Source organism: Callorhinchus milii, unplaced genomic scaffold (genome assembly GCF_018977255.1).
Source record: "Callorhinchus milii isolate IMCB2004 unplaced genomic scaffold, IMCB_Cmil_1.0 Scaffold7, whole genome shotgun sequence".
Lineage (NCBI taxonomy): Eukaryota > Metazoa > Chordata > Chondrichthyes > Chimaeriformes > Callorhinchidae > Callorhinchus > Callorhinchus milii.
Window position 1 is genome coordinate 17,894,195 of NW_024704748.1, and position 22,257 is coordinate 17,916,451.

At 38.5% G+C, this 22,257-nt stretch overlaps 1 protein-coding gene across 8 annotated transcripts in view; it reads left to right on the forward strand.

Annotated features, from left to right (window-relative positions):
• Nucleotides 1-22,257, forward strand: part of ank3b (ankyrin 3b) — a 147,909-nt gene that overhangs the window by 63,077 nt on the left and 62,575 nt on the right. For 7 of the 8 annotated variants that reach the window (XM_007897115.2, XM_007897079.2, XM_007897097.2 and 4 more), the window contains exons 5-18: nucleotides 1,260-1,358; nucleotides 3,996-4,181; nucleotides 4,676-4,699; nucleotides 7,515-7,613; nucleotides 10,247-10,345; nucleotides 11,327-11,425; nucleotides 11,952-12,149; nucleotides 15,111-15,209; nucleotides 15,326-15,424; nucleotides 15,623-15,721; nucleotides 16,270-16,467; nucleotides 16,762-16,860; nucleotides 17,739-17,837; nucleotides 21,034-21,231. In XM_007897115.2, coding sequence (XP_007895306.2) covers nucleotides 1,260-1,358; nucleotides 3,996-4,181; nucleotides 4,676-4,699; nucleotides 7,515-7,613; nucleotides 10,247-10,345; nucleotides 11,327-11,425; nucleotides 11,952-12,149; nucleotides 15,111-15,209; nucleotides 15,326-15,424; nucleotides 15,623-15,721; nucleotides 16,270-16,467; nucleotides 16,762-16,860; nucleotides 17,739-17,837; nucleotides 21,034-21,231 — 1,695 coding nt within the window. The remainder of the gene's footprint in view (nucleotides 1-1,259; nucleotides 1,359-3,995; nucleotides 4,182-4,675; nucleotides 4,700-7,514; nucleotides 7,614-10,246; nucleotides 10,346-11,326; nucleotides 11,426-11,951; nucleotides 12,150-15,110; nucleotides 15,210-15,325; nucleotides 15,425-15,622; nucleotides 15,722-16,269; nucleotides 16,468-16,761; nucleotides 16,861-17,738; nucleotides 17,838-21,033; nucleotides 21,232-22,257) is intronic. The other variant, XM_007897113.2, reaches the window with a different exon arrangement.

Genomic DNA, 22,257 nt, shown 5'->3' on the forward strand with positions numbered 1-22,257 from the left:
CTGGATGTGTCTTTCCTAATCTCAACTCCCTCCTCTTTCCCTCTGAGCTATCATATTGTTTCTATTCAAATCCAAATTTCCCTCTTAAATGTAGTTTTAGTCTTAGCTTCAATGGTCACTTGTAGCAAAGCAGGCCCCGTCTGAATAACCCATTGCTTTACAATTTAACTTAAAATAAACCCATTATATTTAACCCAGCATTGCTTCATCAACAAGAAGCAGAGCTCTGCATTTGTCCATGAATGACATTATTAGGTTTCATTACTATCTGGTGTCCAATGTTAGTATTTACTGACATGTTTACTTGTGTACTCCACCCAGAAACTCACTGACCCTGGATTCCAACAGCAGCCCACATCTCTCCTTTTCTGTCATAGTGTTCAAACTCTTTGTTTTAACAAGAGTCAAAAGTAGTCACACCAAATCAAAACAAAGTTTCCTACGAATCAAAGCCAAGTCCTCTTGAGGCGAGTCTAACCAGTATTTTGCAAGTCTCAATATAACTAGATAAGCTCCTCACACCCTCCCTCACCACACACACGCACACATGTCCGCTCTTACACCCCCAGAACCACACTCATCCCCCCACCACCCCCCGACCACCTGCAAACTCTCCCCTCCTTAAAAGATCATCATTCCCTGGTCAGGCAGGGTAGTTTCTGAGACAGTCTGTAATCCTCTCTCATATTTATTATAGTCTTTGTGCTATTTTGTTTTCTTCTCTGTGGTATCCAAAAATCCTAATAATTTATGGGATGTGCATTGTGGGTTGTGGTTTTGTGCAGGTTTTTTGGATCTTTAACTGTTCCCTTCTTAATTAAAAAATGTCATGTTTTCCCTTGTCTATGTCATGTCAGTGGATAGTTGTTTCTTCCACTCTTGCCAGCCACCCCCCCACCCTCTCCCCCCACCATAAATCTTTAAAATAATCGCTTAGGTTTGGTAATATCCACCTGATTGACTAGAACAGCAAATGGGATCGCAGTTACACTTTTAATCTGAAAAATAGTACGGTATCTTGAATAAAGCAACCTTCCCCTCAATATTGCACTGGATGACAGCTGAGACAACCGGGCTTATTAACATATATAAGCCATTTGCATTTTTGACCCTTCAATTAGTTTTAAACTTGGCCCTTTCTCTTTGTAAGAATTAGGGGAAGATCTTTGCATGGGTAACTGGTGTTGAACTCTCTGAAATCAAAGGTTTAAGCTTTGAAAAGAGATGATTTGAAAGAGTATGATTTTTATATTTTGCAGAATGGCTTCACTCCTTTGTATATGGCAGCACAGGAGAACCATCTTGAAGTTGTAAAGTTCCTGCTGGACAATGGTGCAAGTCAAAGTATTGCAACTGAGGTAATTCAGTTTATTATTCTTTCTGTCTATAGTGAAAACATGGTTCTTTTACTGATATTATTTAGGTGTGATTTAAAAGCACACAGACAGTAGCTGGAATATATTTTTGCAATTTCTAAGCATTATTGAAGAGTTATGTGTTCTGAGATCTGGTTGAGTTAGACATTGTAATGTGGTCAGAAGGAAGATAATTTATTCTGTACTATTTAGAATGGAGAACAAAACTATTAAGTCGCTGAAACTTAAAAATTAATAACCAAGAAAATGTTTTGCAAATTCTTCCACAATTGTGTCATTTTAATGTTCTGCCAAGTCTGTTAAAGTGCTGCCTTTGCTGTCTCTTCTAATGAAGCTGGGTGTTTGGCTCCTAAGCTCTTGATGTTGTTACCTTGGTGTCTTATCATAAGACATTCACTATCGCACATTCCTCAACTATAATGCTGAGCATTAATAAAGTTGCTAAAATAAAGATGTTCCTGCTTTGTTAACTGTAGTATTTTGGGACCAGTAAAGCTGCAATCTTTTGAATTTCAAAAAAAAGTAATTGGAAATGTTGTTAACTTTATCTTTTTAAGCAGTATTATACAAGTTGTGTAAGTGGAAAGATGCACTAGCTAAATTCTACCAGACTCACCAAATCTATCATATCACATAGCAAGTGATTGGTTACAAAGGTAATGTGTCGCTATTGTCTCTCATTTCACCAAACAGATTGTATGCAAAATTGAGACTTGCTAACAACTCGCGTAGATCAGAAATATTGCTATAAATATGCCAGTGTAAGGATGGGTTTAACTGCTTTCATGTTCATCACCCTCCAACATAATAGTTATCAAATCTATTTTATAGAAGACTCAGATAATTTCATGTTCTTCATAAATGACACAACTCATGTAGTTAAAACTGCGCAGTGTATCTTTCAGAGAAAGCAGTAAAATGTTTGGGTTTGACTAGGACATTCCGCATTGGTAATGGCAAAACTCAGAAACATCAAAGTAAAACAGTACTGCTTCTGGAGTCACTGATTTCTCATCCACTTCTCCCTGAATCTGACGTCTTGTCCAGTCCTCTACTACATTGCTGCGAGTCTCAAATCTCTTACTCCACTACTCCCTGGGATTCTGATGTCTAGTCCATTCCTCCCTGATGTCTAGTCCAATCCTCTTTGATGAATACCCCACTGCTCCCAAGTTTCAGATCTCTACTCCACTTCTTTCTGAGTGTTTGATGTTTGATGTCTAGTCCACTCATCCCTGAATCTCTGATGTCCAGTTCACTGTTCTCAGACTCTTAGATTGCTGATATCGTGATATATTTTTTCTTTCAGTCTCGAAAATTGCTCCCTTCTACGGACAGCTCAGCTTTAGAGCTTCAGGCTCAGCTCCCTTTATTGTCTACGTAGCAGCTATGAAGCCCTTTGATTGCGATACCCTCACCATGCCTTTATTAAACCATGGTGCCTTAGTTACAATAACAATAATTGTTACATTTGTACTCATGATCACAATGATCAAAATGATTTTCCAGCCAAGATCTTCTTTAACTACAACAACAACAACAACAACAAGATTCCATTTATTGAGCGCCTTTCATGTCGGGAGGACGTCCCAAGGCGCTGTACAGTTGGGTCAGGACCCGAGCAGGGGGGAAATGGTCAGGGTGAGGGGAGGGAAGGGAGGGAGCGAGGAGGGGGTAGAGAGTCGAGAGGGGAGCTGAAGGCACGGTCAAAGAGAAAGGTCTTGAGACCGGCCTTGAAGGAGGAAAGGGAGGAGGCAAGGCGAAGGCACTGGGGGATGGAGTTCCAGAGCCTAGGGGCTGAGAGGCTGAAGGCCCGGCCACCGATAGTAGGGCGGTTGGGGCGGGGGATGTGGAGCAGACCGGAGCCAGAGGAACGGAGGGTACGGGCGGGTAGGTAGTGGTAGGTAGGTAACTACCTCAGACCAGATTAATTCTATGATCAACTTGAGTACAGTGAAGTCTTTTGCACATTGTTTTAAAGTAAGACTGACTGACTTGGATCTGAAGTGGACTTTAAAGCATATTTACACAACAATTTTCTTTGAAGTCTTTCCTCCACATTTCACAGACATTTTGTGCAATGTATTCCACTTATATGAGGAAATAATATTTCCTAGTTCAGACTTACTTGGGTACACAATTCGGAGGCATGCATACCATTTTTACTGAGTGCAAAATGCAATTCATTTTTTTAAAAAAATACTGTTTCCCAGTTAAAAATAAATTAAGAATCGTAATCAGGTTATTTCAGTGTCTGCCCTTCAGTGGACTAGTTAGTATATAAAAAGATATTAAAGCTACACAACCATATTATTTACCTGAATTCTAAAACACATGTAAAAACAACTGGTAGTCTGTTTAATAGGGGCATTGCGCTCTGTTTAAAAATGTACACTTAAGCTGAACAAAATATTCACATGACCTCTTGTGTTTGACACACCAGCTGCCTGAAGTGAAGGAGCTGTTCTGTTCCTTTGTATCAATTGCTTTAAGTAAAGAAATGAAAATAATAATAGTCGTGTTTTAATGATCATCATAATACTATTGACTTGCAGCACGATTCAAGCCAGAGAGTTTGTATCAACAGTATTGGTAATTGCGCACCTTTCTTTTATAAAGGATGGATTCACACCACTAGCTGTAGCCCTGCAGCAAGGCCACGATCAAGTGGTATCACTGTTGCTGGAAAATGATACAAAAGGAAAAGTTAGGCTCCCAGCGTTACACATTGCGGCCCGCAAAGATGACACCAAAGCTGCAGCGTTGCTTCTGCAGAATGATCATAATGCAGATGTGGAGTCAAAGGTAGGTCTTGCTCCCTTGTCATGCAGCTTGCCGTAGTCATGTTTACATGGCCTTCTCCACTGGTGAATGAAGAGTGTATCAGGAAGAAACACACCAAAGAAACTCAGTCAATCCCTGTAGGTTTTGTATCTGATTCCAATCACTGAAATAACAAAGTGAATCTCCTCAAATTGCAGGAAAGTGTGTTTTGCTTATGATTACTTTTGTAATGAGTAATTCCTTAAAACTTTTTTCATCTGCCATGAGGATGTTTCAGATAATGTATCGTAAACTGTGTTTGCAAGGAATCTTTCCTATTTAGTACGTTCTAGTCCCGAGGCCTGAATTCTCTTCTCTTCTCTTTCTTTCTGGTTTATTTGTCCTCTCTCAGCCCATTTTGCTTACATCACTGCCTTCTGTCATTCGCCAACATAGAGCTTGTGCGTCCATGTCACCTGTTGGTGAACTAACCGTTCATTTTTTTCTTCTCTTCGCTGCCCAATGTGCTATCGTAGATGATGGTGAATAGAACAACAGAGGTATATATACCACATCACTCTTCCATAATCTGTGTGCTGCTGCTTCATCTCTCTCTTTTTCTGGCTTTGCTTTCCTTCTAAAAATTAACGGCTTTATATAAACTAGCATGTCCGAGTATAGACAGTAGTTTGAGCAGCAGGGCTTTCTGCAGTTGGACCTGGGAGCTTTAGTCACAGAATATTGACCACTTTAGGTTTAGCTTTTATTTTAGTGTCAACAAAAATGCTGCCTCAAAATATTCTGGAATGTGTTTTGATTAGAACATGTGTTTCACTGTGTACGCAAGAAGTGAGTGGAGACTGTATCCAGTTACAGTGTCTGATGTAACACACATGCTGAGAACTGCAGACAGCCCTGACACAGTATGCATTCAGGATTGACTCCTCAGGCTGCTGCATGACACTTACCCTGCAAGTGTCAGCAAAAAGAGGCTTTAAAGCCTTGTGAAAACACACTTTTGAAAACATGGTTTCTTTACAGTAAGCATGGCTATGAGACTTGCTGACTATTTGCAAATGCATCAAGTTCCTTCAGGACTCATGGTGTGAGCCCTGGATTATTAGTTGCATGTTCTAGCACTAACCTAGTACTGTACATGAACTACCTGCCAAGTGTAACTTCGCCTAGTATAACCTTATCCAGTGAATACTGCAGCTTTGTGAAATAAACTAGTGTTGAAAAATGTGTTTTACACTAAAAATAGAGAATCTCCGCGACCAAGAAGGTTAATTTAATGTATCTGAACACTTGTCAGTTCAGCGTCAATGTAAACTTCTACTGCACCACACACTTGGGTTCTTCACACGTATTTTCCCCTCTCACTTAAAGGGTGTGTGTGATCCTCTATTTCAGGCTTGCAAGCAGGAAATCACACTTGCAAATATCTGAACATATTGATATCACTGCTGAGTGTTGTCATCGCGGTGCCTCATAAAAGGAGCTGAACATGTCAGATGCTGGCTGCACATTGTGCTCATCGCCATGCCAGATGACAACCACTTTAAATGGAACAGCCTGAGCCTCTCTTGGCAACTTGTCACATTGTGCCAGCAGCTCACACCCTTCGGGGATGACATATGCCCTTTAAGCATACTTGCACACAAGGTCAAGTGATGCATTTTCGCATGTACTGTAGTTTGAGTTAAACTCAAAGATCCACTGTATGACTCACATCCCCCTTCCCCTGCACGTTATACAATTCATACTCGTGTAAAATTGCACTGTTTTATGAATCAGTATCTATATTTACCAATTTTAGAAAAGCCTTAAAACAGTGACTTGTGTTACAGGTTTAACGGTAATCACTCAAGTTGCCTGTATCTGGTAACTGAACATTGTATCTTGCTTCAAATATTACTAGTTGCACTGCAAGCTGCTGACTCTTCATGTGTCCATATTGGAGTGAGAGTATAAAACCACATGGGCCCAAGATTTCTTTTCAAATTTGACCTATGTGAAGCTCAGTGACAAATGTTTACATCTATAGAACTCCTGGAGTTATGAACTTTGTCCCATGGAGTTGGTTTGTGTCACAGTGGTGGGGTTTCCTTGTCAAAATAAGATATATATCAATTCACTGAGGAGTGTTTATTTGTCCAAAAGGTTAGCTAACCTCATAACGTTCATATAGCTGTGGTTTTGCTTGGAAATTTTCACAAAGCAAAAATATGCAAAGAGGTACTATCAAACCACTGTACAAAAGATCATCAAAAGCATCAATCACATCTGTTAAGTGCAGCCTTAAAGAGATTCCCCTTCATAGATTAATAGTAAAAGTCTACAACTCGGTTGTCAAGAGTGATCTTTGGTGAGCGATGTATAAAGTAAAGGGAATACTAAACTGTGGTCGAAGTTAAGATGTTACTGCCCAGCTCTAGCCCAGGTAATGTAACCATTGCTCTACTTCAATGTTAGTTGCCCACTGATAAACCTTGGTTTGAATTGGTTCACCTCCAGCCTCAACTCGCACTCTGGGATCCCCAAGCCTTGGCTCTTGCCGACCTTCATCTATACACCCCGGAATTCAGCAAGCAGGGTGCATCTGTCTAGGGAGAGTGTGAGCATTTCCATTCCAAATACAGGGAAGGAAGGGATCCTTGTGCAGGTGGCATACACTTTGAACTCTGTCTGGTTTGGATATTCTTCAGCACGGTGATCGGTTTCCACATGTCGGCACCCAGTTGAGCAAAGATAAAAGGGTACCTGATTATGACACTGTAGGCCTAAATTAACGGTGTTTCATGTTGTGTTCAATATATCATGGATAACAATCACAGAGCTACTGAATACTGTTTGTTGTTTATAAAAGGATGAAGTTCACACAGATATGGAGTGATGAGTTTAGAAAGAATAATCAATACATCTCAACAGATGTAGCTTTGGATCCGAGGCATCATTGTCATGCTATGAATATTTTGCCTACAAGAGGCACAGTCACTACACTTCACAGTAAAAAAAACGTGAAGCACTTTGAGGCATTTTGATGACATGATAAGTGCTATATCAAATGCAAGAATTTTTTTTTATTTGGCTACTGATCTCTAATCTAAGCAATAGAAAAATGTAATGGATGTAAAGCTAATTTAAAACTAAGCTGAACTTGAAATTGGAAGTGGAGTGTTGTGGCTGTAGATGTAGTGCTGCAGAATAGCATTTCTGTTGCATTACTTCATTAAGTGGATTGAGCTAAATGTAAAGGTTTGATTAACCAGCAAGAGACGAAAATGATTTGATCTGAAAGCTTTAAATTGAACTGTTGGTGGTAAGCACAATAGACACAGCAGTATAATGAATCTCAAAATCTTTTTCTTTCAGAGTGGCTTTACTCCGCTTCATATAGCTGCCCATTACGGGAATATAAACGTAGCAACTTTGTTGTTGAATCGAGGTGCTGCTGTAGATTTCACAGCCAGGGTAAGATTCCAGTCTTCCCACGTAACGAGCTCTCTCTTGTATACTCTGCACCGTGGGCAATTTTTCTTGCTTCTGTATTTTTGCTTTTTTACATGTACGATTGAAAATGGAAATAACGGGATTGTTCTCTTCTGATAAATAGCTCAAAAACATGAGTTACATGTGGTTGAGACTGACATTCTTCACCGCTCCGATTATATTGAATGAAATGACTGGGTTTGGTGAAGGCTGCCTAGCCTATTCCCAGGGAGGAGGCACAGGATTTCTTTCTTCCATTCCGACACCCTGGAATCTCCCAGTATTAATATTGTGCCCTGTGAGTGTGAAAATGGGGGTTGCCTGTGCACACGCAGAATCATTGAAAACCAGAACCTTGAGAGGAAGAGAATAGAAGGAATAGGCAGAACACCTTCAAGCTAAACTGCTCCCCCATTTATACTGTGTATCTAAATAACTATGCAGGCAGTGGATGGTACTACAAGAAATGTGAGGTATCTTTCTTGTGCTTTCCACAGACATGTGGAGGGAGGCGAGACTGGGGTGTTGAATTGTTTCCATAACTATTTCAGAGTCAAATCAAAACTTTTAAATCCTGATGATGAATGAAAGTGCATGAAATTTAAAGTGAACCTGCGTAAAAGTAGAGTGGTAAAACAGATTGGACCAGATGTTGTGACAGAGTAGGTTATTTATCAATGGGGGAAGAGAAAATATTTGATTTCTCTGTACCACAACAACAAAATTACCACAGTCACAACTGAGATGCTATAGCAGAGGTCCGAATTTGATCATCCTGCATGAATGACATACGATCTGGTGCTGGGTTCAGAGTGGCACGGTAGAGAGGGGGAAACCTGAGAATCAGACTCATTCCACAATATTGGCACACATCCTTGTGCCTGGGTTAGATTGACATGACTGAAAGCCAGTTGGCCACCCATTCTCTTGGCCTCAACACGTATGTAACTCACGAGATGAGGTGGATTATAGCAATAAGTATACATACAGTCATCAATACAAACAGATTACACCTGGATGTCGATTTACTTGTATCTATGTAGCATTTCAGAGAATTTCTGACAATTTGTTGAATTTAGTCTCAACTTGGGAAGCAGACTCTCTTGCTTGTAAGTTGTTTTAGATATTTTTTCTACATTCTATTCAATGCATCACAGTCAACTGCAGCAGCTCTGCTAATCAGCTTTACAGTTTTTTCTCTCAGTATCTTGTTCCCCGGCCCCACAATGACCCTCTACAGTTTCCATCACATTTTTTGCATGTTTTTACTAACTTTTAGGTCCACGATGCACAGCCTGTAAAATGTGTTTTGCAGATGTATATCTGCATTCCTGCTTCTAAACGTTATGCAACCAATTTAGGTGTATATTCAACCACATTAACATAGGTATAAGGGATTTACATTGATAAGTCAATATTAGTTAGCACTTTGACCGATCTTTGGCCTCAGACTGTCGCATAGCCCAGGGTGAGCAACCTGATATCCAAACCAACCCTTTTCAAAATATAAGTTCAATAGAGGACAAATACCCAGCTTAAGGATAATCAGCGATGGCATTCCTCTTGTTGCTAAGTTAGCAATTTTAACAATGCGTGCTTATAATAAGAACGTCAAATTGTAAGCTCACAACAGCAATACTTTTAGGGTCAAGAAGAATTTCACCCATAGATCTATTTATACAAGTCGAAGGCAAGTTTGTATAATTAAAGTAAACATGTGGAACCTGTAAAGTAACACACTTTCTATGGGGCAAAGATGTTAAGAATGCATGAATTGAATTGAATGAATCACAGATACTCTCAACTGGTTACTGACAATACATGTGAACAAACCTCATCTTTATAAATCTCAAATATTTGATCATGTGCATAGAGAACTTACCAATTAGTATGGGGAAGAGCATTGTGGACTTTGTTGGTACTGTACTTTGAGTGTTCAAAGAATAAAGTGAAATTCACATTAATGATCAGCAGAAGCTAGCATATTTCCAGAATTTATTTCACAATACAACTGGATCTGATCCAAATAAACAAACTACCTCTCCTCTTGTAAAAGCTGTGAGGTATTTTCATTAGTTTGAAAGGCGTGCCCCAGCTCATTGCTTAGGGATTTTCAAGTTGCATCTTTTTCGGTTATCACCCAACAAACATAATGCCCGAGCCTATTCTGACTGAAGGCCAAGATTTCAAATAAAGATGATCCACCAAAGGGTTCTAATTCAGTGTATTTTTGGGGTTGCAGGTTTTGTAATGTCCATGGACTTAAATAAATGATTGTAAATAAATGATAGCCTTGTAATGCTAAATAATTATCTTGTATTTTAAAATGCATTTTGCTCTGGAAAATCATAGGAGCGTTTAAAAACAACAAAGAGGATATTGTTAACATTTAATTGATTTTGTTTTGTTTTTGTGTGGCTGGTTATGAAAAGTCGATCATTGACAAAAAAAAATTTGACTGTGAAATCTGCATTTTGCAGCTTTACAACATGCCTGTGAATTGTGATATGACAGTGACTTGTAAAATACGGACTTTGAAACTTTCATGTAAGACAGGAGATATTGCATTACTGCTATTAAATGTGTCTTTCATGTTGATTCAATATTCTCTTCAGAATGATATTACCCCACTGCATGTGGCCTCAAAGAGAGGGAATGCCAACATGGTGAAGTTATTGTTGGATCGAGGATCTCAGATTGAAGCCAAAACAAGGGTGAGTTTGCAATTCCTACTGCAGATAGCACATCAAGTAATCAGCCGGTGTGGATAGGATCATAGTGAGAGTGATCTGGAGATCTTCAGTAAGTAAATGGTTCCTTTTGGCTGATTTGTAAAGGGCACAAGGCAGTCATCAAAAGAAAACCCGCAACCAATAACTGCAAGTGTGTTTTTAAATGTATACAAAGAGAGATATTTAAAGGACTTCCTAAAATGCAGTAATCACAGCCTGGCTGTGACAGAGTAGCAGATAACTGAAGTGCAACCTATTGTGAGAATCTATTGGATCACTGTTATACTTTTTTAAAAAATATATTTCTTGGATTTTCTTTATTGGAGCAATAAAGGCAGAAAAAATTCACTTTACTTGTGATGGGCCATTGAAAGAATAAATTGAGCTTTGTTTCAGTACAAAGTACATTCAAACATCGATAACACCATGAAAATATTGTCCAATGATACCAAAGTGAATTCTTAGACCAGGGACAAACTGATATTTAACGTTTTTTAAATGGCATCAGTCCATAGCAATGAATTGGGCTCACACATAGTTCGACAATATCTGGTGGCAAGCCGTATAACACCGATATCAATGTATATTCTAGTATGGTGCATTACAATGTTAGCCAGAGAGTAGTGGTGGGCAGATCTCAACAAATAAAAACAACACTTTTCAGTTATAATCTCCTTAAACTTCTTAAGCATGTTAGTCTTAATACATTATAATAATAATAATCCTTGCATTTGATATCGCGCCTTATCACATCGCCGAGACGCTCAAAGCGCTTCATAGAATATACTGTAAAGTGAATTGACTGCATTTTGTTTCGCGGGCGAAAAATAATCCAAATTGTAGTTTGTTTAAATATGGGCTGCATCCAGTTGGAGCTCTTTTACAGCATTTTCTTACATCAGTGTAACATTGTTTAAACTGACGCGTTTTTAGTTGATTATTTTACCGTGTTTTCTTCTCCAGGATGGGTTGACACCTCTACACTGTGCAGGAAGGAGTGGCCATGAACAGGTTGTGGAAATGTTGCTGGATCGAGGAGCCCCAATTCTTTCAAAAACAAAAGTATGTCATTCTGAACAAACCAGCATCAAAGTCTTTGCTTGAAACCACATATCAAAACTGTTGGCACTTAAATAATTCACAAAAAAAGCAGCTCAAGTGCTGAACAGATGCTACTTGCTTCAAAAGTATTGTGGACTAGTGTATTCTAGAATTTGTTGGTGTTCCTTTCTCTTGTCTTTCGTTCTACTTTGTGCTGATATACGTCTCTGGTCTCTCCAAAGTGAGGGGAAAGGTTGTTATCGGTGGTGGCTGTTTACATAATGTACAATATAGTGTGCTAAAAATTTACACCAAGTCAAGGAAGCTTTTTAAAGAATCAACTGAAATTCATTCAGGCAATGTAACTTGTTAAACCTGTAAATGAACTACTATTTGGATTTTATTAACCATCCTTGTGCTTTATGAACCAAGTTCTTCTGAATAATAATGTTTGATCATTGAAGCAGATGTATTTTAAGAGACCTGGTATAACTGGCGGTGGTGTACAAGACTCTTTACCTTTACCATTTGTTTTATCCTCTGTTAGAATGGGTTGTCTCCTCTGCACATGGCTACACAAGGCGATCACCTCAATTCGGTGAAGCTGCTCCTTCAGCATGATGTGCCTGTTGACGATGTGACAAACGACTATCTGACAGCATTGCATGTCGCTGCCCACTGTGGGCACTACAAGGTTGCCAAGGTCCTTTTGGAAAAGAAAGCCAACCCAAATGCCAAAGCGCTGGTGGGTACTATGAATGTTGACTCTTGCATCATTCCATTTATTGGAGACAGGCAATGTGTTCTGGGCAGCAAGCCATCCAAAGTTACTACCTGGAGGAATTTTGCTGCTGCAACATGTTCCGTTTTATTCTGTTTTATTATGGTTGTCCTTTCATGTGTTACAGTTGTAGATGTTAATCTGTTTCTTTTTAAAATGGAGCATTAAAAGTTGACATTTGGCTACTCTGCCAAGTTACCACGTAACAAAAAGACTTTTATTAGAGGAAAAGACTTTTATTAGAAAGAAAATCTTAACGGCAAGCAGGTAGAATTTTATTGCCTATTAACCATTGACAAATGTTTTGAAAGAAATGTTTATGTCAGAGTAAAAAACCTGGGCACAGCGCTCACACTAAGGAGCGGAGGGACCATGAAGAGGTTCTGAGGTTCTGAAGAGGTTCTGATCTCTCTTTGGGTGGAGGAGGAAGACTAGCAACGACAGATAGCACTTAGGAGAAGGAGAAAATTCCAAAGAACCACAAGTTCATTCCAGACCTTTGCCACTTACTTTCACTGAATGTGGTTAACTCTTTGTGATCCTTGTCAGATGGCATGTTAAACAGTACAGAATTGTGTCTTCCAATTTTTTTTTAAGCTCTCCAGTCTATAACCCTGTACCCCATCCAAACAGTTGTTGGAAAGCAGCATGTTAATGCACCTCTGGACAAACAGTCAAACCAACAGGAATAGCCTCCTGCTACTCGCGCCCACACCCACCCCACCCACCACCCCTTCTCATTCCTGAGTCTCTTATCAGACATTTCCCAACAATATCTTCTGTGTTCATTTTTTTGTGATGTCCACAGTTTATCACACAAATGCTTGATGAGCCTGCCTTAAGATGGTTCACAGCGTCTGCTGTTGAGAAGCAGATGCATTTATATTCACAGTTTTTAATCCTGGATTAGTACCAGGGCCGTTTCAGATATGGGTATTAATGCATTTATCTTATACTGTTGGACTCAGTAATCAACATCACCTTGTAAAGTCCACAGCAATATCATCACTATCCACTACTAAACAAAACTGTTCCAAAAAGCAACAAAGGGTGTTAGCTTCCATAATTCTTTTGATAGTTTGATAGAGGGCTACTAATAATAAAACTGGCTGCTTAGGACATGCAGTTAAACCTCTGTGCGCGTTCCTTTTGTTTCAGAAAATTTATGGAAGGAATTTCAGTGGCTACTGCTTAGCACATTTTGTTCATCAGCAAAGCTTTAATTTTAAGCAGGATTTGATTTCAGGAGATTCCTGCTGAACGTTGTGAGGGCTTTGTGTCTTTGTGTATCAGTTTGGTTAGTAAAATTGTAGAACGTGAGCAAGGAATGCTGAGGACATCTAGTGGCAGTTTATGGCTATTATCCCAAATTCTGCAAAGATCACTGCGAGAATGACTAGTTAGATTTTCATTAAAGAAAGACTCGGGATCTCTATAAGGTCTTTGTGTAAATCGGACACAAGGCCACAGGATGAAGAGATGTTAGTTTTTAAATACAGGACGATAGGAAGGGAGAAAATAATTAATATTTATAAACTACCATAAGGGTATTTATAAGCCATTATTAATAATAATAATCTTAATAATCCTTGCATTTGATATTGCGCCTTATCATGTCTTCGAGATGTCTCAAAGCGCTTCACAGAATACACTGTAAAGTGAATTGATTGTATATTTTGAGGGAAAATATTTAATATATATTACATCATATATTTTTAAAAATCCGTCTATTTTATATAGCGTCTTTCACATTAGGAGGATGTTCCAAAGCGCTTCACAGGATATATTGTAAAGTGGAATGACTGGGTGTTTTGTGGGTGAATGTGATAACTAATTTGAGCACAGCAATGTCCCACAGATAGCTATGGAATGAAAAAGTCTTTAATACAGATAACTTAGCGTGACATAAAAGATTATAAAGTATCAGAATAGAATTAGACTGGTCCTGAAGTTTCTCTCTGGAAATGTTGGAAATGGTAACATGGAGTCAAATTACTTGTTGATGCTGCTCACCTATGTGTCTGTTTCATCCTTTGCACAATGAAATGAAAGGCAACAAGGATCCATGTAACAGCCCTGTAAATATTAATTGGGTGTTATTGAGGAATCGTTTTTATTCTCAAGAAGCATTACATATTCTGAAAGTGCAAGAATAAATCTCACTATTATTCATCAGTAAAGCTTTAATTTTAGGATTTGATTTCAGGAGATACCTGTGAGGGCTTTTTGCCTTTGTGTTGCTTTTGTGTTGCTTCAGTTTGTGTTCGTTAAAATTGTGCAACATTAACAAGGTGCTTGGAGGACATCTAGTGGCAATTTACGAGAATATCCCACATTCTCTTTTAAGTGAGACCCATAAGCGTTACAGTCTGTTGAACTTTCACCATTGAGGTTTCTGTTTCAGCAAATCCATGTGATAACTGGGATTTTTAAATAGTTTATTTAGAGGACTGGGAGGAGTGCAGTGGAAAAAGAAATGGGGGGATAAGTAAGGAAATTATATCTTTAGGATTAGAGAGAGAAAGTCCATATTATCGTAACATAAAAGGACAGTTTGTCACATGCCACAGTTAGTGGACAAAGTTGAACATATCTTTGGATCAAGAAACCACAGAGTCCAGGATCAACATGACTAATTGTACAGATTTTCAGAAAATCTTCCCTATTACTTTGCCGACTGTGGTTTCTCATTCAGTTTTTCTAAAGCTGCGCAAAGTGGATCAGTTGCTAGAACGGAAAGATTGTACTTTTTATGGTAAATGTGAAATATGAATTTTCTGACCGTAAGCGATTTCTTTACTACTATAAAGATAGCCTTGTGAGCAAAAGCCTAAAGGCTTTAGTCAAAGAAATGGGCTTTTAACTTTCTAAATAATATGAGTGAAACAAATTTACTATTTACTATATATTGAATCTGTGTTGCAGAATGGTTTCACCCCACTTCATATAGCATGCAAGAAGAACCGAATTAAAGTAATGGATCTTTTGTTAAAGCATGGAGCATCGATTCAGGCAGTTACTGAGGTACCATATGTGTTTTGTACTTAAAAGAATTATCAAGAATAATAGGTTGCTTTTTTAAAAAAAACAAATTCCATGTTAGCCAGTGACATGTTTGTGACCCACTTTATTCTTTGCAGTCGGGCCTTACACCTATTCATGTTGCTGCCTTTATGGGACACGTGAATATTGTGACACAGTTAATGCAACATGGAGCATCACCAAATACAACAAACGTGGTGAGTGGGATATTTTTGTTTATTTCACTGTGTTTGTGAAAGTTGGAAGCCACAGGAACACAAATTGAACAAATCATCAGGCCCAGCTAGATCATTGGCTGAATTTCTCTTGTTTTTGGACTTGGCAGAACAGTTTGAGACAGTTTAAAAGATTGCATATTCAGTCTGCATTTCTTCTTTTCTCTGTCCTGTCATTAGAGAGGAGAGACGGCACTGCACATGGCTGCCCGGGCAGGACAAGCAGATGTTGTGCGTCATTTGGTTCAGAATGGAGCTCAAGTGGAAGCAAAAGCTAAGGTGCAAAAAAAAGGATCATTTCCTCAAAAGTTAAGCTGTGACACTTCAAAAGACTAATAGCTGTTTGAAGTTATATTTGTGCCAACACATCACGTATTTACCAACCTTGCCATAAAGTTTTACATATCATGATTTCAGTGAGGGTGTCCCTTTAAAAGTAGCATTGTCTAAACACTGGATTGGTAGGACCTAACATGGAGCTCTGTGATGGGTCTGTCTGGACATGGGTGTACAGAATGTTGTATTATTTGATTAATTGTGCTTCTTATTAGTTGTGATGGAGCAGTATTCACAGAGGTTCTGATAAAACCTTGCACCATTGAGCTATCAAAGGGAGAAATTATAGTTTTATAGAAATATCATGCATGGGATCTGACTGTATCAGGCTGGTGCTATCATTAGTTCGTAAACATTTAATTCACAAAGGTGACATCGTCAGGTGAATAGTGGCCTATAACGATGATATTGTTGAGTCATTTGGGGTTTAGTCAAGTGTTTTTCTTGGAACTTATTTGGAGTTGTATCCTGATTTCCTTTAAAACATTCAGGATGACCAGACTCCTCTGCACATTGCTTCTCGATTGGGAAAAGCTGATATTGTTCAGCTGTTACTGCAACATGGAGCCTCACCAGATGCAGCCACGACGTCTGGTTATACCCCATTGCATATTTCAGCTCGGGAAGGTCATGAAGATGTGGCCTCCATTCTACTGGAACAAGGGGCTTCTCTCTCTGTGAACACCAAGGTACAATGCTCAGTACTGAGATTATCTATAGACCGTTGTATACTGAATATTCTATTGAAATAGCTGGCTCAATGCTGTGCTTTTTAATTGATTCATCTGTATAATAATACATGGAACCTGCTTGCAAACGGTTGATATCACTAACAATTACACCATAGCTAATTTTGCTTTGTTAGGATTTAGCGTAAGAACAACCTATTGTAGTAGGATGTGAGCACTTGTCATATGAGCACGTGGCCTTATGGTATGTATGAAGTAATGAGTCATATTTGACATCTTCTCCCTTCATTACAGAAAGGATTCACTCCTCTACATGTAGCTGCAAAGTATGGGAAGATAGAGGTGGCCAACCTTTTGCTTCAGAAAAATGCATCTCCTAATGTCTCTGGAAAGGTAATATTTGAACCATATAGTCATTTTTTCATGCAGTTCTACTAATCAGATGGATAAGAATTTATTGATGTATTATTAAATAAATGCACTGTATGATGTGAGTCATGCGGATGAAGTCCTGAAATTTACACAGTCTCAGCTTTAAGGCTGTTTATTGTCTTGAAATTTAAGGTCATGCAGAAGTTTGACCAAACCTTAAATTTAATCTTAATTTAGAAAAATAATTTTCTTGCAGGTCTTCAATTTCAATGTTCAGACTAAATTTATGACATTTCCAAAATTCTGCACAGTATCAAATTTTATTGCAATGGTCTTAGGGTTAACATAAATAGAAATTTGTGCCTGGTTCCTGGTATTTAATGAATTAGAAAATCTCAATGAGTATAGCATTGAGACTGTTTCAATTACGTTATGTCCCTGGGCTAGATTAGGTAAAGTCAGCCTCAGCTGTTATGATTCCCCCTTGGTCAAATGGTTCACTGTCCACCCAGAACTCATTTGAATCTGCATTGTTTGATAAAATATAGATCATGGGGGAGTGCAGGGGAAACTATGGGTGATTGTAAGGGTGGGATGGGATTCCTATGATAATTCTATAATTATATGATATTCCTATAATCCTCAGTGTAGAGCGAATAACAGAGGAACTGTAACAATAATGATCCTTGCATTTGAGAAATTATTATTATTTCCAATCGAAAATCTAGTGACTTGACTTGCTTTTCAACAGGTTTCAAATTTTTCAAGACAAAATAATTTAGATAATCCGGGTGGGGATGGGGGAGGGGAGGGGAAGGTAAAGATTTCTTGTTTTGCATAATGTTTCTAATTTAATTTAAATACTTAACGAGCAACTCTCTTTCTCCCTTTCCTTGCAGAGTGGCCTGACTCCACTGCATGTTGCTGCACACTATGATAACCAAAAAGTAGCCCTGCTGCTGTTAGATCAAGGAGCTTCTCCTCACGCGGCTGCAAAGGTACAGTATACAGACGAGGAGGAGATGAGAACCAGCAACATATGTGGACAATATTCACTGGAGTAACTGCTGTGGGGTCTTTACACTGAGAAACCAGCAGCTTTTTAAGACGGCATGTGTGTTATGTAGAAGATATACCATTACTGCAGTGTGAGCAATCCTGGTAATGCATGATACACAATTTGAGGGGAAATATCCATGGTGCACTCTGTTCAAACGACACTGACATATTAAGCAAATGCATTTTTACTGATTTTTAAAGCTTCCTGCTCTGTACATTAAAAATGTAGTGATTTTTGAAATATGCATGGGAGGAGTTTTTGAAAACATGTTATCTTATGTAAGTCATGTCATTTTATCTTATGTGTGTCATGACGTGTGCATGCGACTGCCAGGATGGTGGAAGGCGAACTGGATGGACCTTGGTCTTCTTTCGTCTCGCAATGTCTATGTTCTTCTCATGTCGCACCACTTTATATCCACAATTACAACTGTAAGCAAACATTGAGTGCAGGATTGATTGATTTATTAGTTGATTGCACCATTGATAAAAGCTTTCAGGGCTGGTGAAATATTGCAGAGAAAAATAAACTTGCAGCTAGTTTTACATTTTATTTATGAACTGTTGTGAAATTAATGCGTATCGTTCCATTAATATCCTTAGTTCTAGTATTCAGAAACCCAAGAATATCATTTTTGTAGATGCTATAATGAAACCTTGTGTATTTCTTTAAAATTCTTGGTGGAAAAATCAGTGCTCAGAGAATTTGGTTGATTCTGCTGAATCAAACGTTATCGGCATGTTCATTTTGAAATACATGTAAACAAAACCGTTCAGTAGATGGTCCATTCAGTTTCAGAGCAGTTCATGTGTATGGTCATCTTCGGTCATCCCAATTTCTATACATTAACCTCACAGTTTCAAAAGATCTTTTGGTTGCAATTGGATCAATGCCAATAAATTGTAGTTAAACTTAAACCAATACCTTACTGTGTGGATTTCATTCCTGGCTTGTGTGCCTTTTTTTATTATCTTATTCCCTATTTCTGTCTTATGGCATTTCCATCTGTTACACAAGCAAAAATGGGAAATTTTGATACCCATGCTCTTTGGTATAGAGAGCATTTTACCACCAGATAGGATCAAGCAAGAGACAGACGTCTGGAGCAGGAGCTACAGAATTGAATTTCCAGAAGCAAATCTGTTTATGTGGAAGTTATCTTGAACTTTGAACAGAATACTGTACATAAGCAGACTGGATTGTATTTAGTATCAAAGTATCATGATTAATAGCTAATGGAGTATTTACAAATCAGAATCCTTTTGAAATAAAAGCAAAATATCAATTATTCCATCTCTGGGAATGAAATCTCTGTTTCCAGTCTGTAAACCAAATCATTTCCATGTACTGTACTTGGAAATAATTTATGCTTTTTTTAAAAAAAAGCTTCTAATTGTTAAAATACAGAATGTTAATAGAATGTCATTGTTTATCTTTTATGAATTTTATGGATTGTGTACCGCTTTTAGCAGTTTGTACTGATTTTCAATAATAGAGGAATATATTACATATAATCTACTCAGCACCACTAAATTACTTGGCATTTTATTATCTTACTCAAAAAAAATCAATAGTCTAAAAAATGGCGTTATTTAAACCAACATTGGGAGTGGCATTATTATCCATTTATGGTAAAGTTCCTCCATTTGCACATCTGAATGAGTTCAATGATGACATTGTGCTTATTGGAACAATTGTCTGACTGCAGTTATGGTTTCCATACCAGGAGATATAGTTGGCAATATAGTTGTCCAAAACTGGTATGAAGATTTTAACTGCAATATGAAAGATGGAGGATAAAAGGGAGGAGGAAATGTTTTGTAAAGTAAAATATGTTAATTAAGTTATATCTTTTGTATTAAAATCCATTTGTAAAAAAAAATGGAAAATCCGTAATATAATGAAGTGCCTGAAGACGCTATATTTAAAAACAGTATTACAGACCCAGAGTAATCCCTAAGGCATTGGAAATAAGACAAAGTAGAAAGAGGTCACGGTGACAGTAACCTTCACAACTATAGACAGAACAGGATTTCTGATAAAACTACACATAAGATGCTCTTAAGCTCCTCATAGATGTCTAGTGTTGGTTATTCACACAGGAAGTAATGTAGGTGGGTGCCTACATTGTGATTTGAATATCTGATGGGAGCTTCTATTGCCTTCCCTTGACCATGTTCCTGGATCTGGTATAGCACTGCCATAATGCTCAAATATAGATTTGCTTTTGAATATGGTATTACAGTTATTGCAGCTAATTAACAACAGGTGGAGCTTCACTTCACTGTGCTGTCTGCAGCTCTTAAATTCTTTCTGGTTCTATCTAGTTTTTTCTGTCTTGAATTGTCCCGTGTGTATACGCTTGGTTCCTGCTTGTAATCTGTGAATGGTGAACTAAGACTTTACTAATTCCCTTGAGCTTCTAACCTAGGCACTCACTTGCCTCAACGAGTCTCATATTCACCATAAACATTTTTTGTAGTTTTGAACAAAAGTTATTGAGTTGTTTGAAAGACAGTGCAACATTACTGCCGTAATCTGTCCATTATCTCCAGTGTCTGGCACATTTGTCTGGATAGATGACTGAAAAGAGCATTGAATAAAGAAGTATAATTTTTTCCCCTCCCACCATCACCACTCATACCAACACACACACACATACAGACAAGTGCAAACATGCAGTTACTCCACATACACTACAGGTTTGAGAATTATTACAGTAGTTGTAAGAGGAAGCTCTTTGTAATTCTGTACCATTAGTTTGTAGCAGGCTGAAGCTTGGTGACAGGATAAGGAATGACTGGCAGGATTTGATGTGTTGCATGTGAGCGTGTGTCCCCAGAGTGATCGAGGGCCATAATCCAGCATCGACTGCAATTTGAGGAGAGGGAGAAATAATATAGAATCTATTATTGGGAGATGTCCATAAAATCAAAACACAAGAGTCACCATGTGCATGTTGAATATATAGTCCACAAATAAAAAAAAACTTTCATAGCATTGGTACAGTTCAACAGTAAAGGCTTTGGTCTGTCAATTTTAAAAGTGAACAGGATTATAGTATTCTTTCGAGTTTCTTATGTTCCCTTAATTAAAATTACTGGTCAGCATGTTTTTTTCTGTCATTCTTCCAGAATGGTTATACACCCCTGCACATAGCTGCCAAAAAGAATCAGATGGACATAGCAACAACCCTATTGGAATATGGTGCTGACACCAACACAGTTACCAGGCAAGGGATAACACCAGTGCACCTAGCAGCCCAGGAAGGTCACGTCGATATGGTTTCTTTACTTCTTGCTCGAAACGCAAACGTAAACCTGGGGAACAAGGTAGGTGTCTGTGAGCGTCAACTTTCTAATCAGCTTTTATTGTGTGTATTGTAGTGAGTTTCTCCTGCTTGCATGACTTCATGTGAATACTAATCGATAAACTGTGTTAGTTTGGCTCAGGGGTAGCACTCTCACCTCTGACTCAGAAGGTTGTGGATCAGGTCTTGGAACTCAAATAGTCTAGATTGTTATTGCAATGCAGTACTAGGGGTGTGTTGCATTGTTGAAGATGCCGTTCTTCGAATGAGACTTTAAACCGAGGTCCGGTCTGCCTGTTCAGATGAACGTTTAAGATCCCTTGGTGCTGTTGGAAAAGAGAAGGGAATTTCCTAGCCAACAATCCCCCAAGTAAAAATTTGTCATTCGTTTCATGGCTGTGCTGCCACATTTGCCTATAAATACACAGTAACTCCATTTCACAGTAAATCCTGTGAAGTACTTTGAGACATCCTTCAGGGATGATACATAGTAATACCAAATGCAAGAATAATTATTATTATTATAATTCCTGAGCATTCACTGAATGCTCCAAAACATTGAGGCTGCACTTACCAGAATTTCCATATTCTTATAAGAATCACATTTTTCCCTGACTTTCTGATCATTGTTTTTTAACTGTGCAATTGCGAACAATGGAAAGGCAGGAGATACTGAGAACTTGGACCACCAGATTGGAGCAAGAGACTCCACACAAAGGGAGAACAAGCTCTAACATGCATCTGAAGGGATGCCTCCAAAGTAAGAGTGGAGCAGGTCAGCCATCCATGCTGTTTGTCACACTGTGCCTGGCCCAGGCACATGGGCAAAGACAATCATAGGGTACATAACAACTTAAACAACCCGCAGATGGTCCAAACCCTCAGCACAGTGACATCCCTGGCTGGGCGCCATCAAAAATGACAATGAAGTACAAGCCTGAGGCAGACTTTACAATAACGTAGTTTCTGGAGTTTGATCAGTTTGATCTTCACATGCAAGGCAGATGCTCCTGACAGCAATGATTTTTCAGGCACAATCAATTCCAAC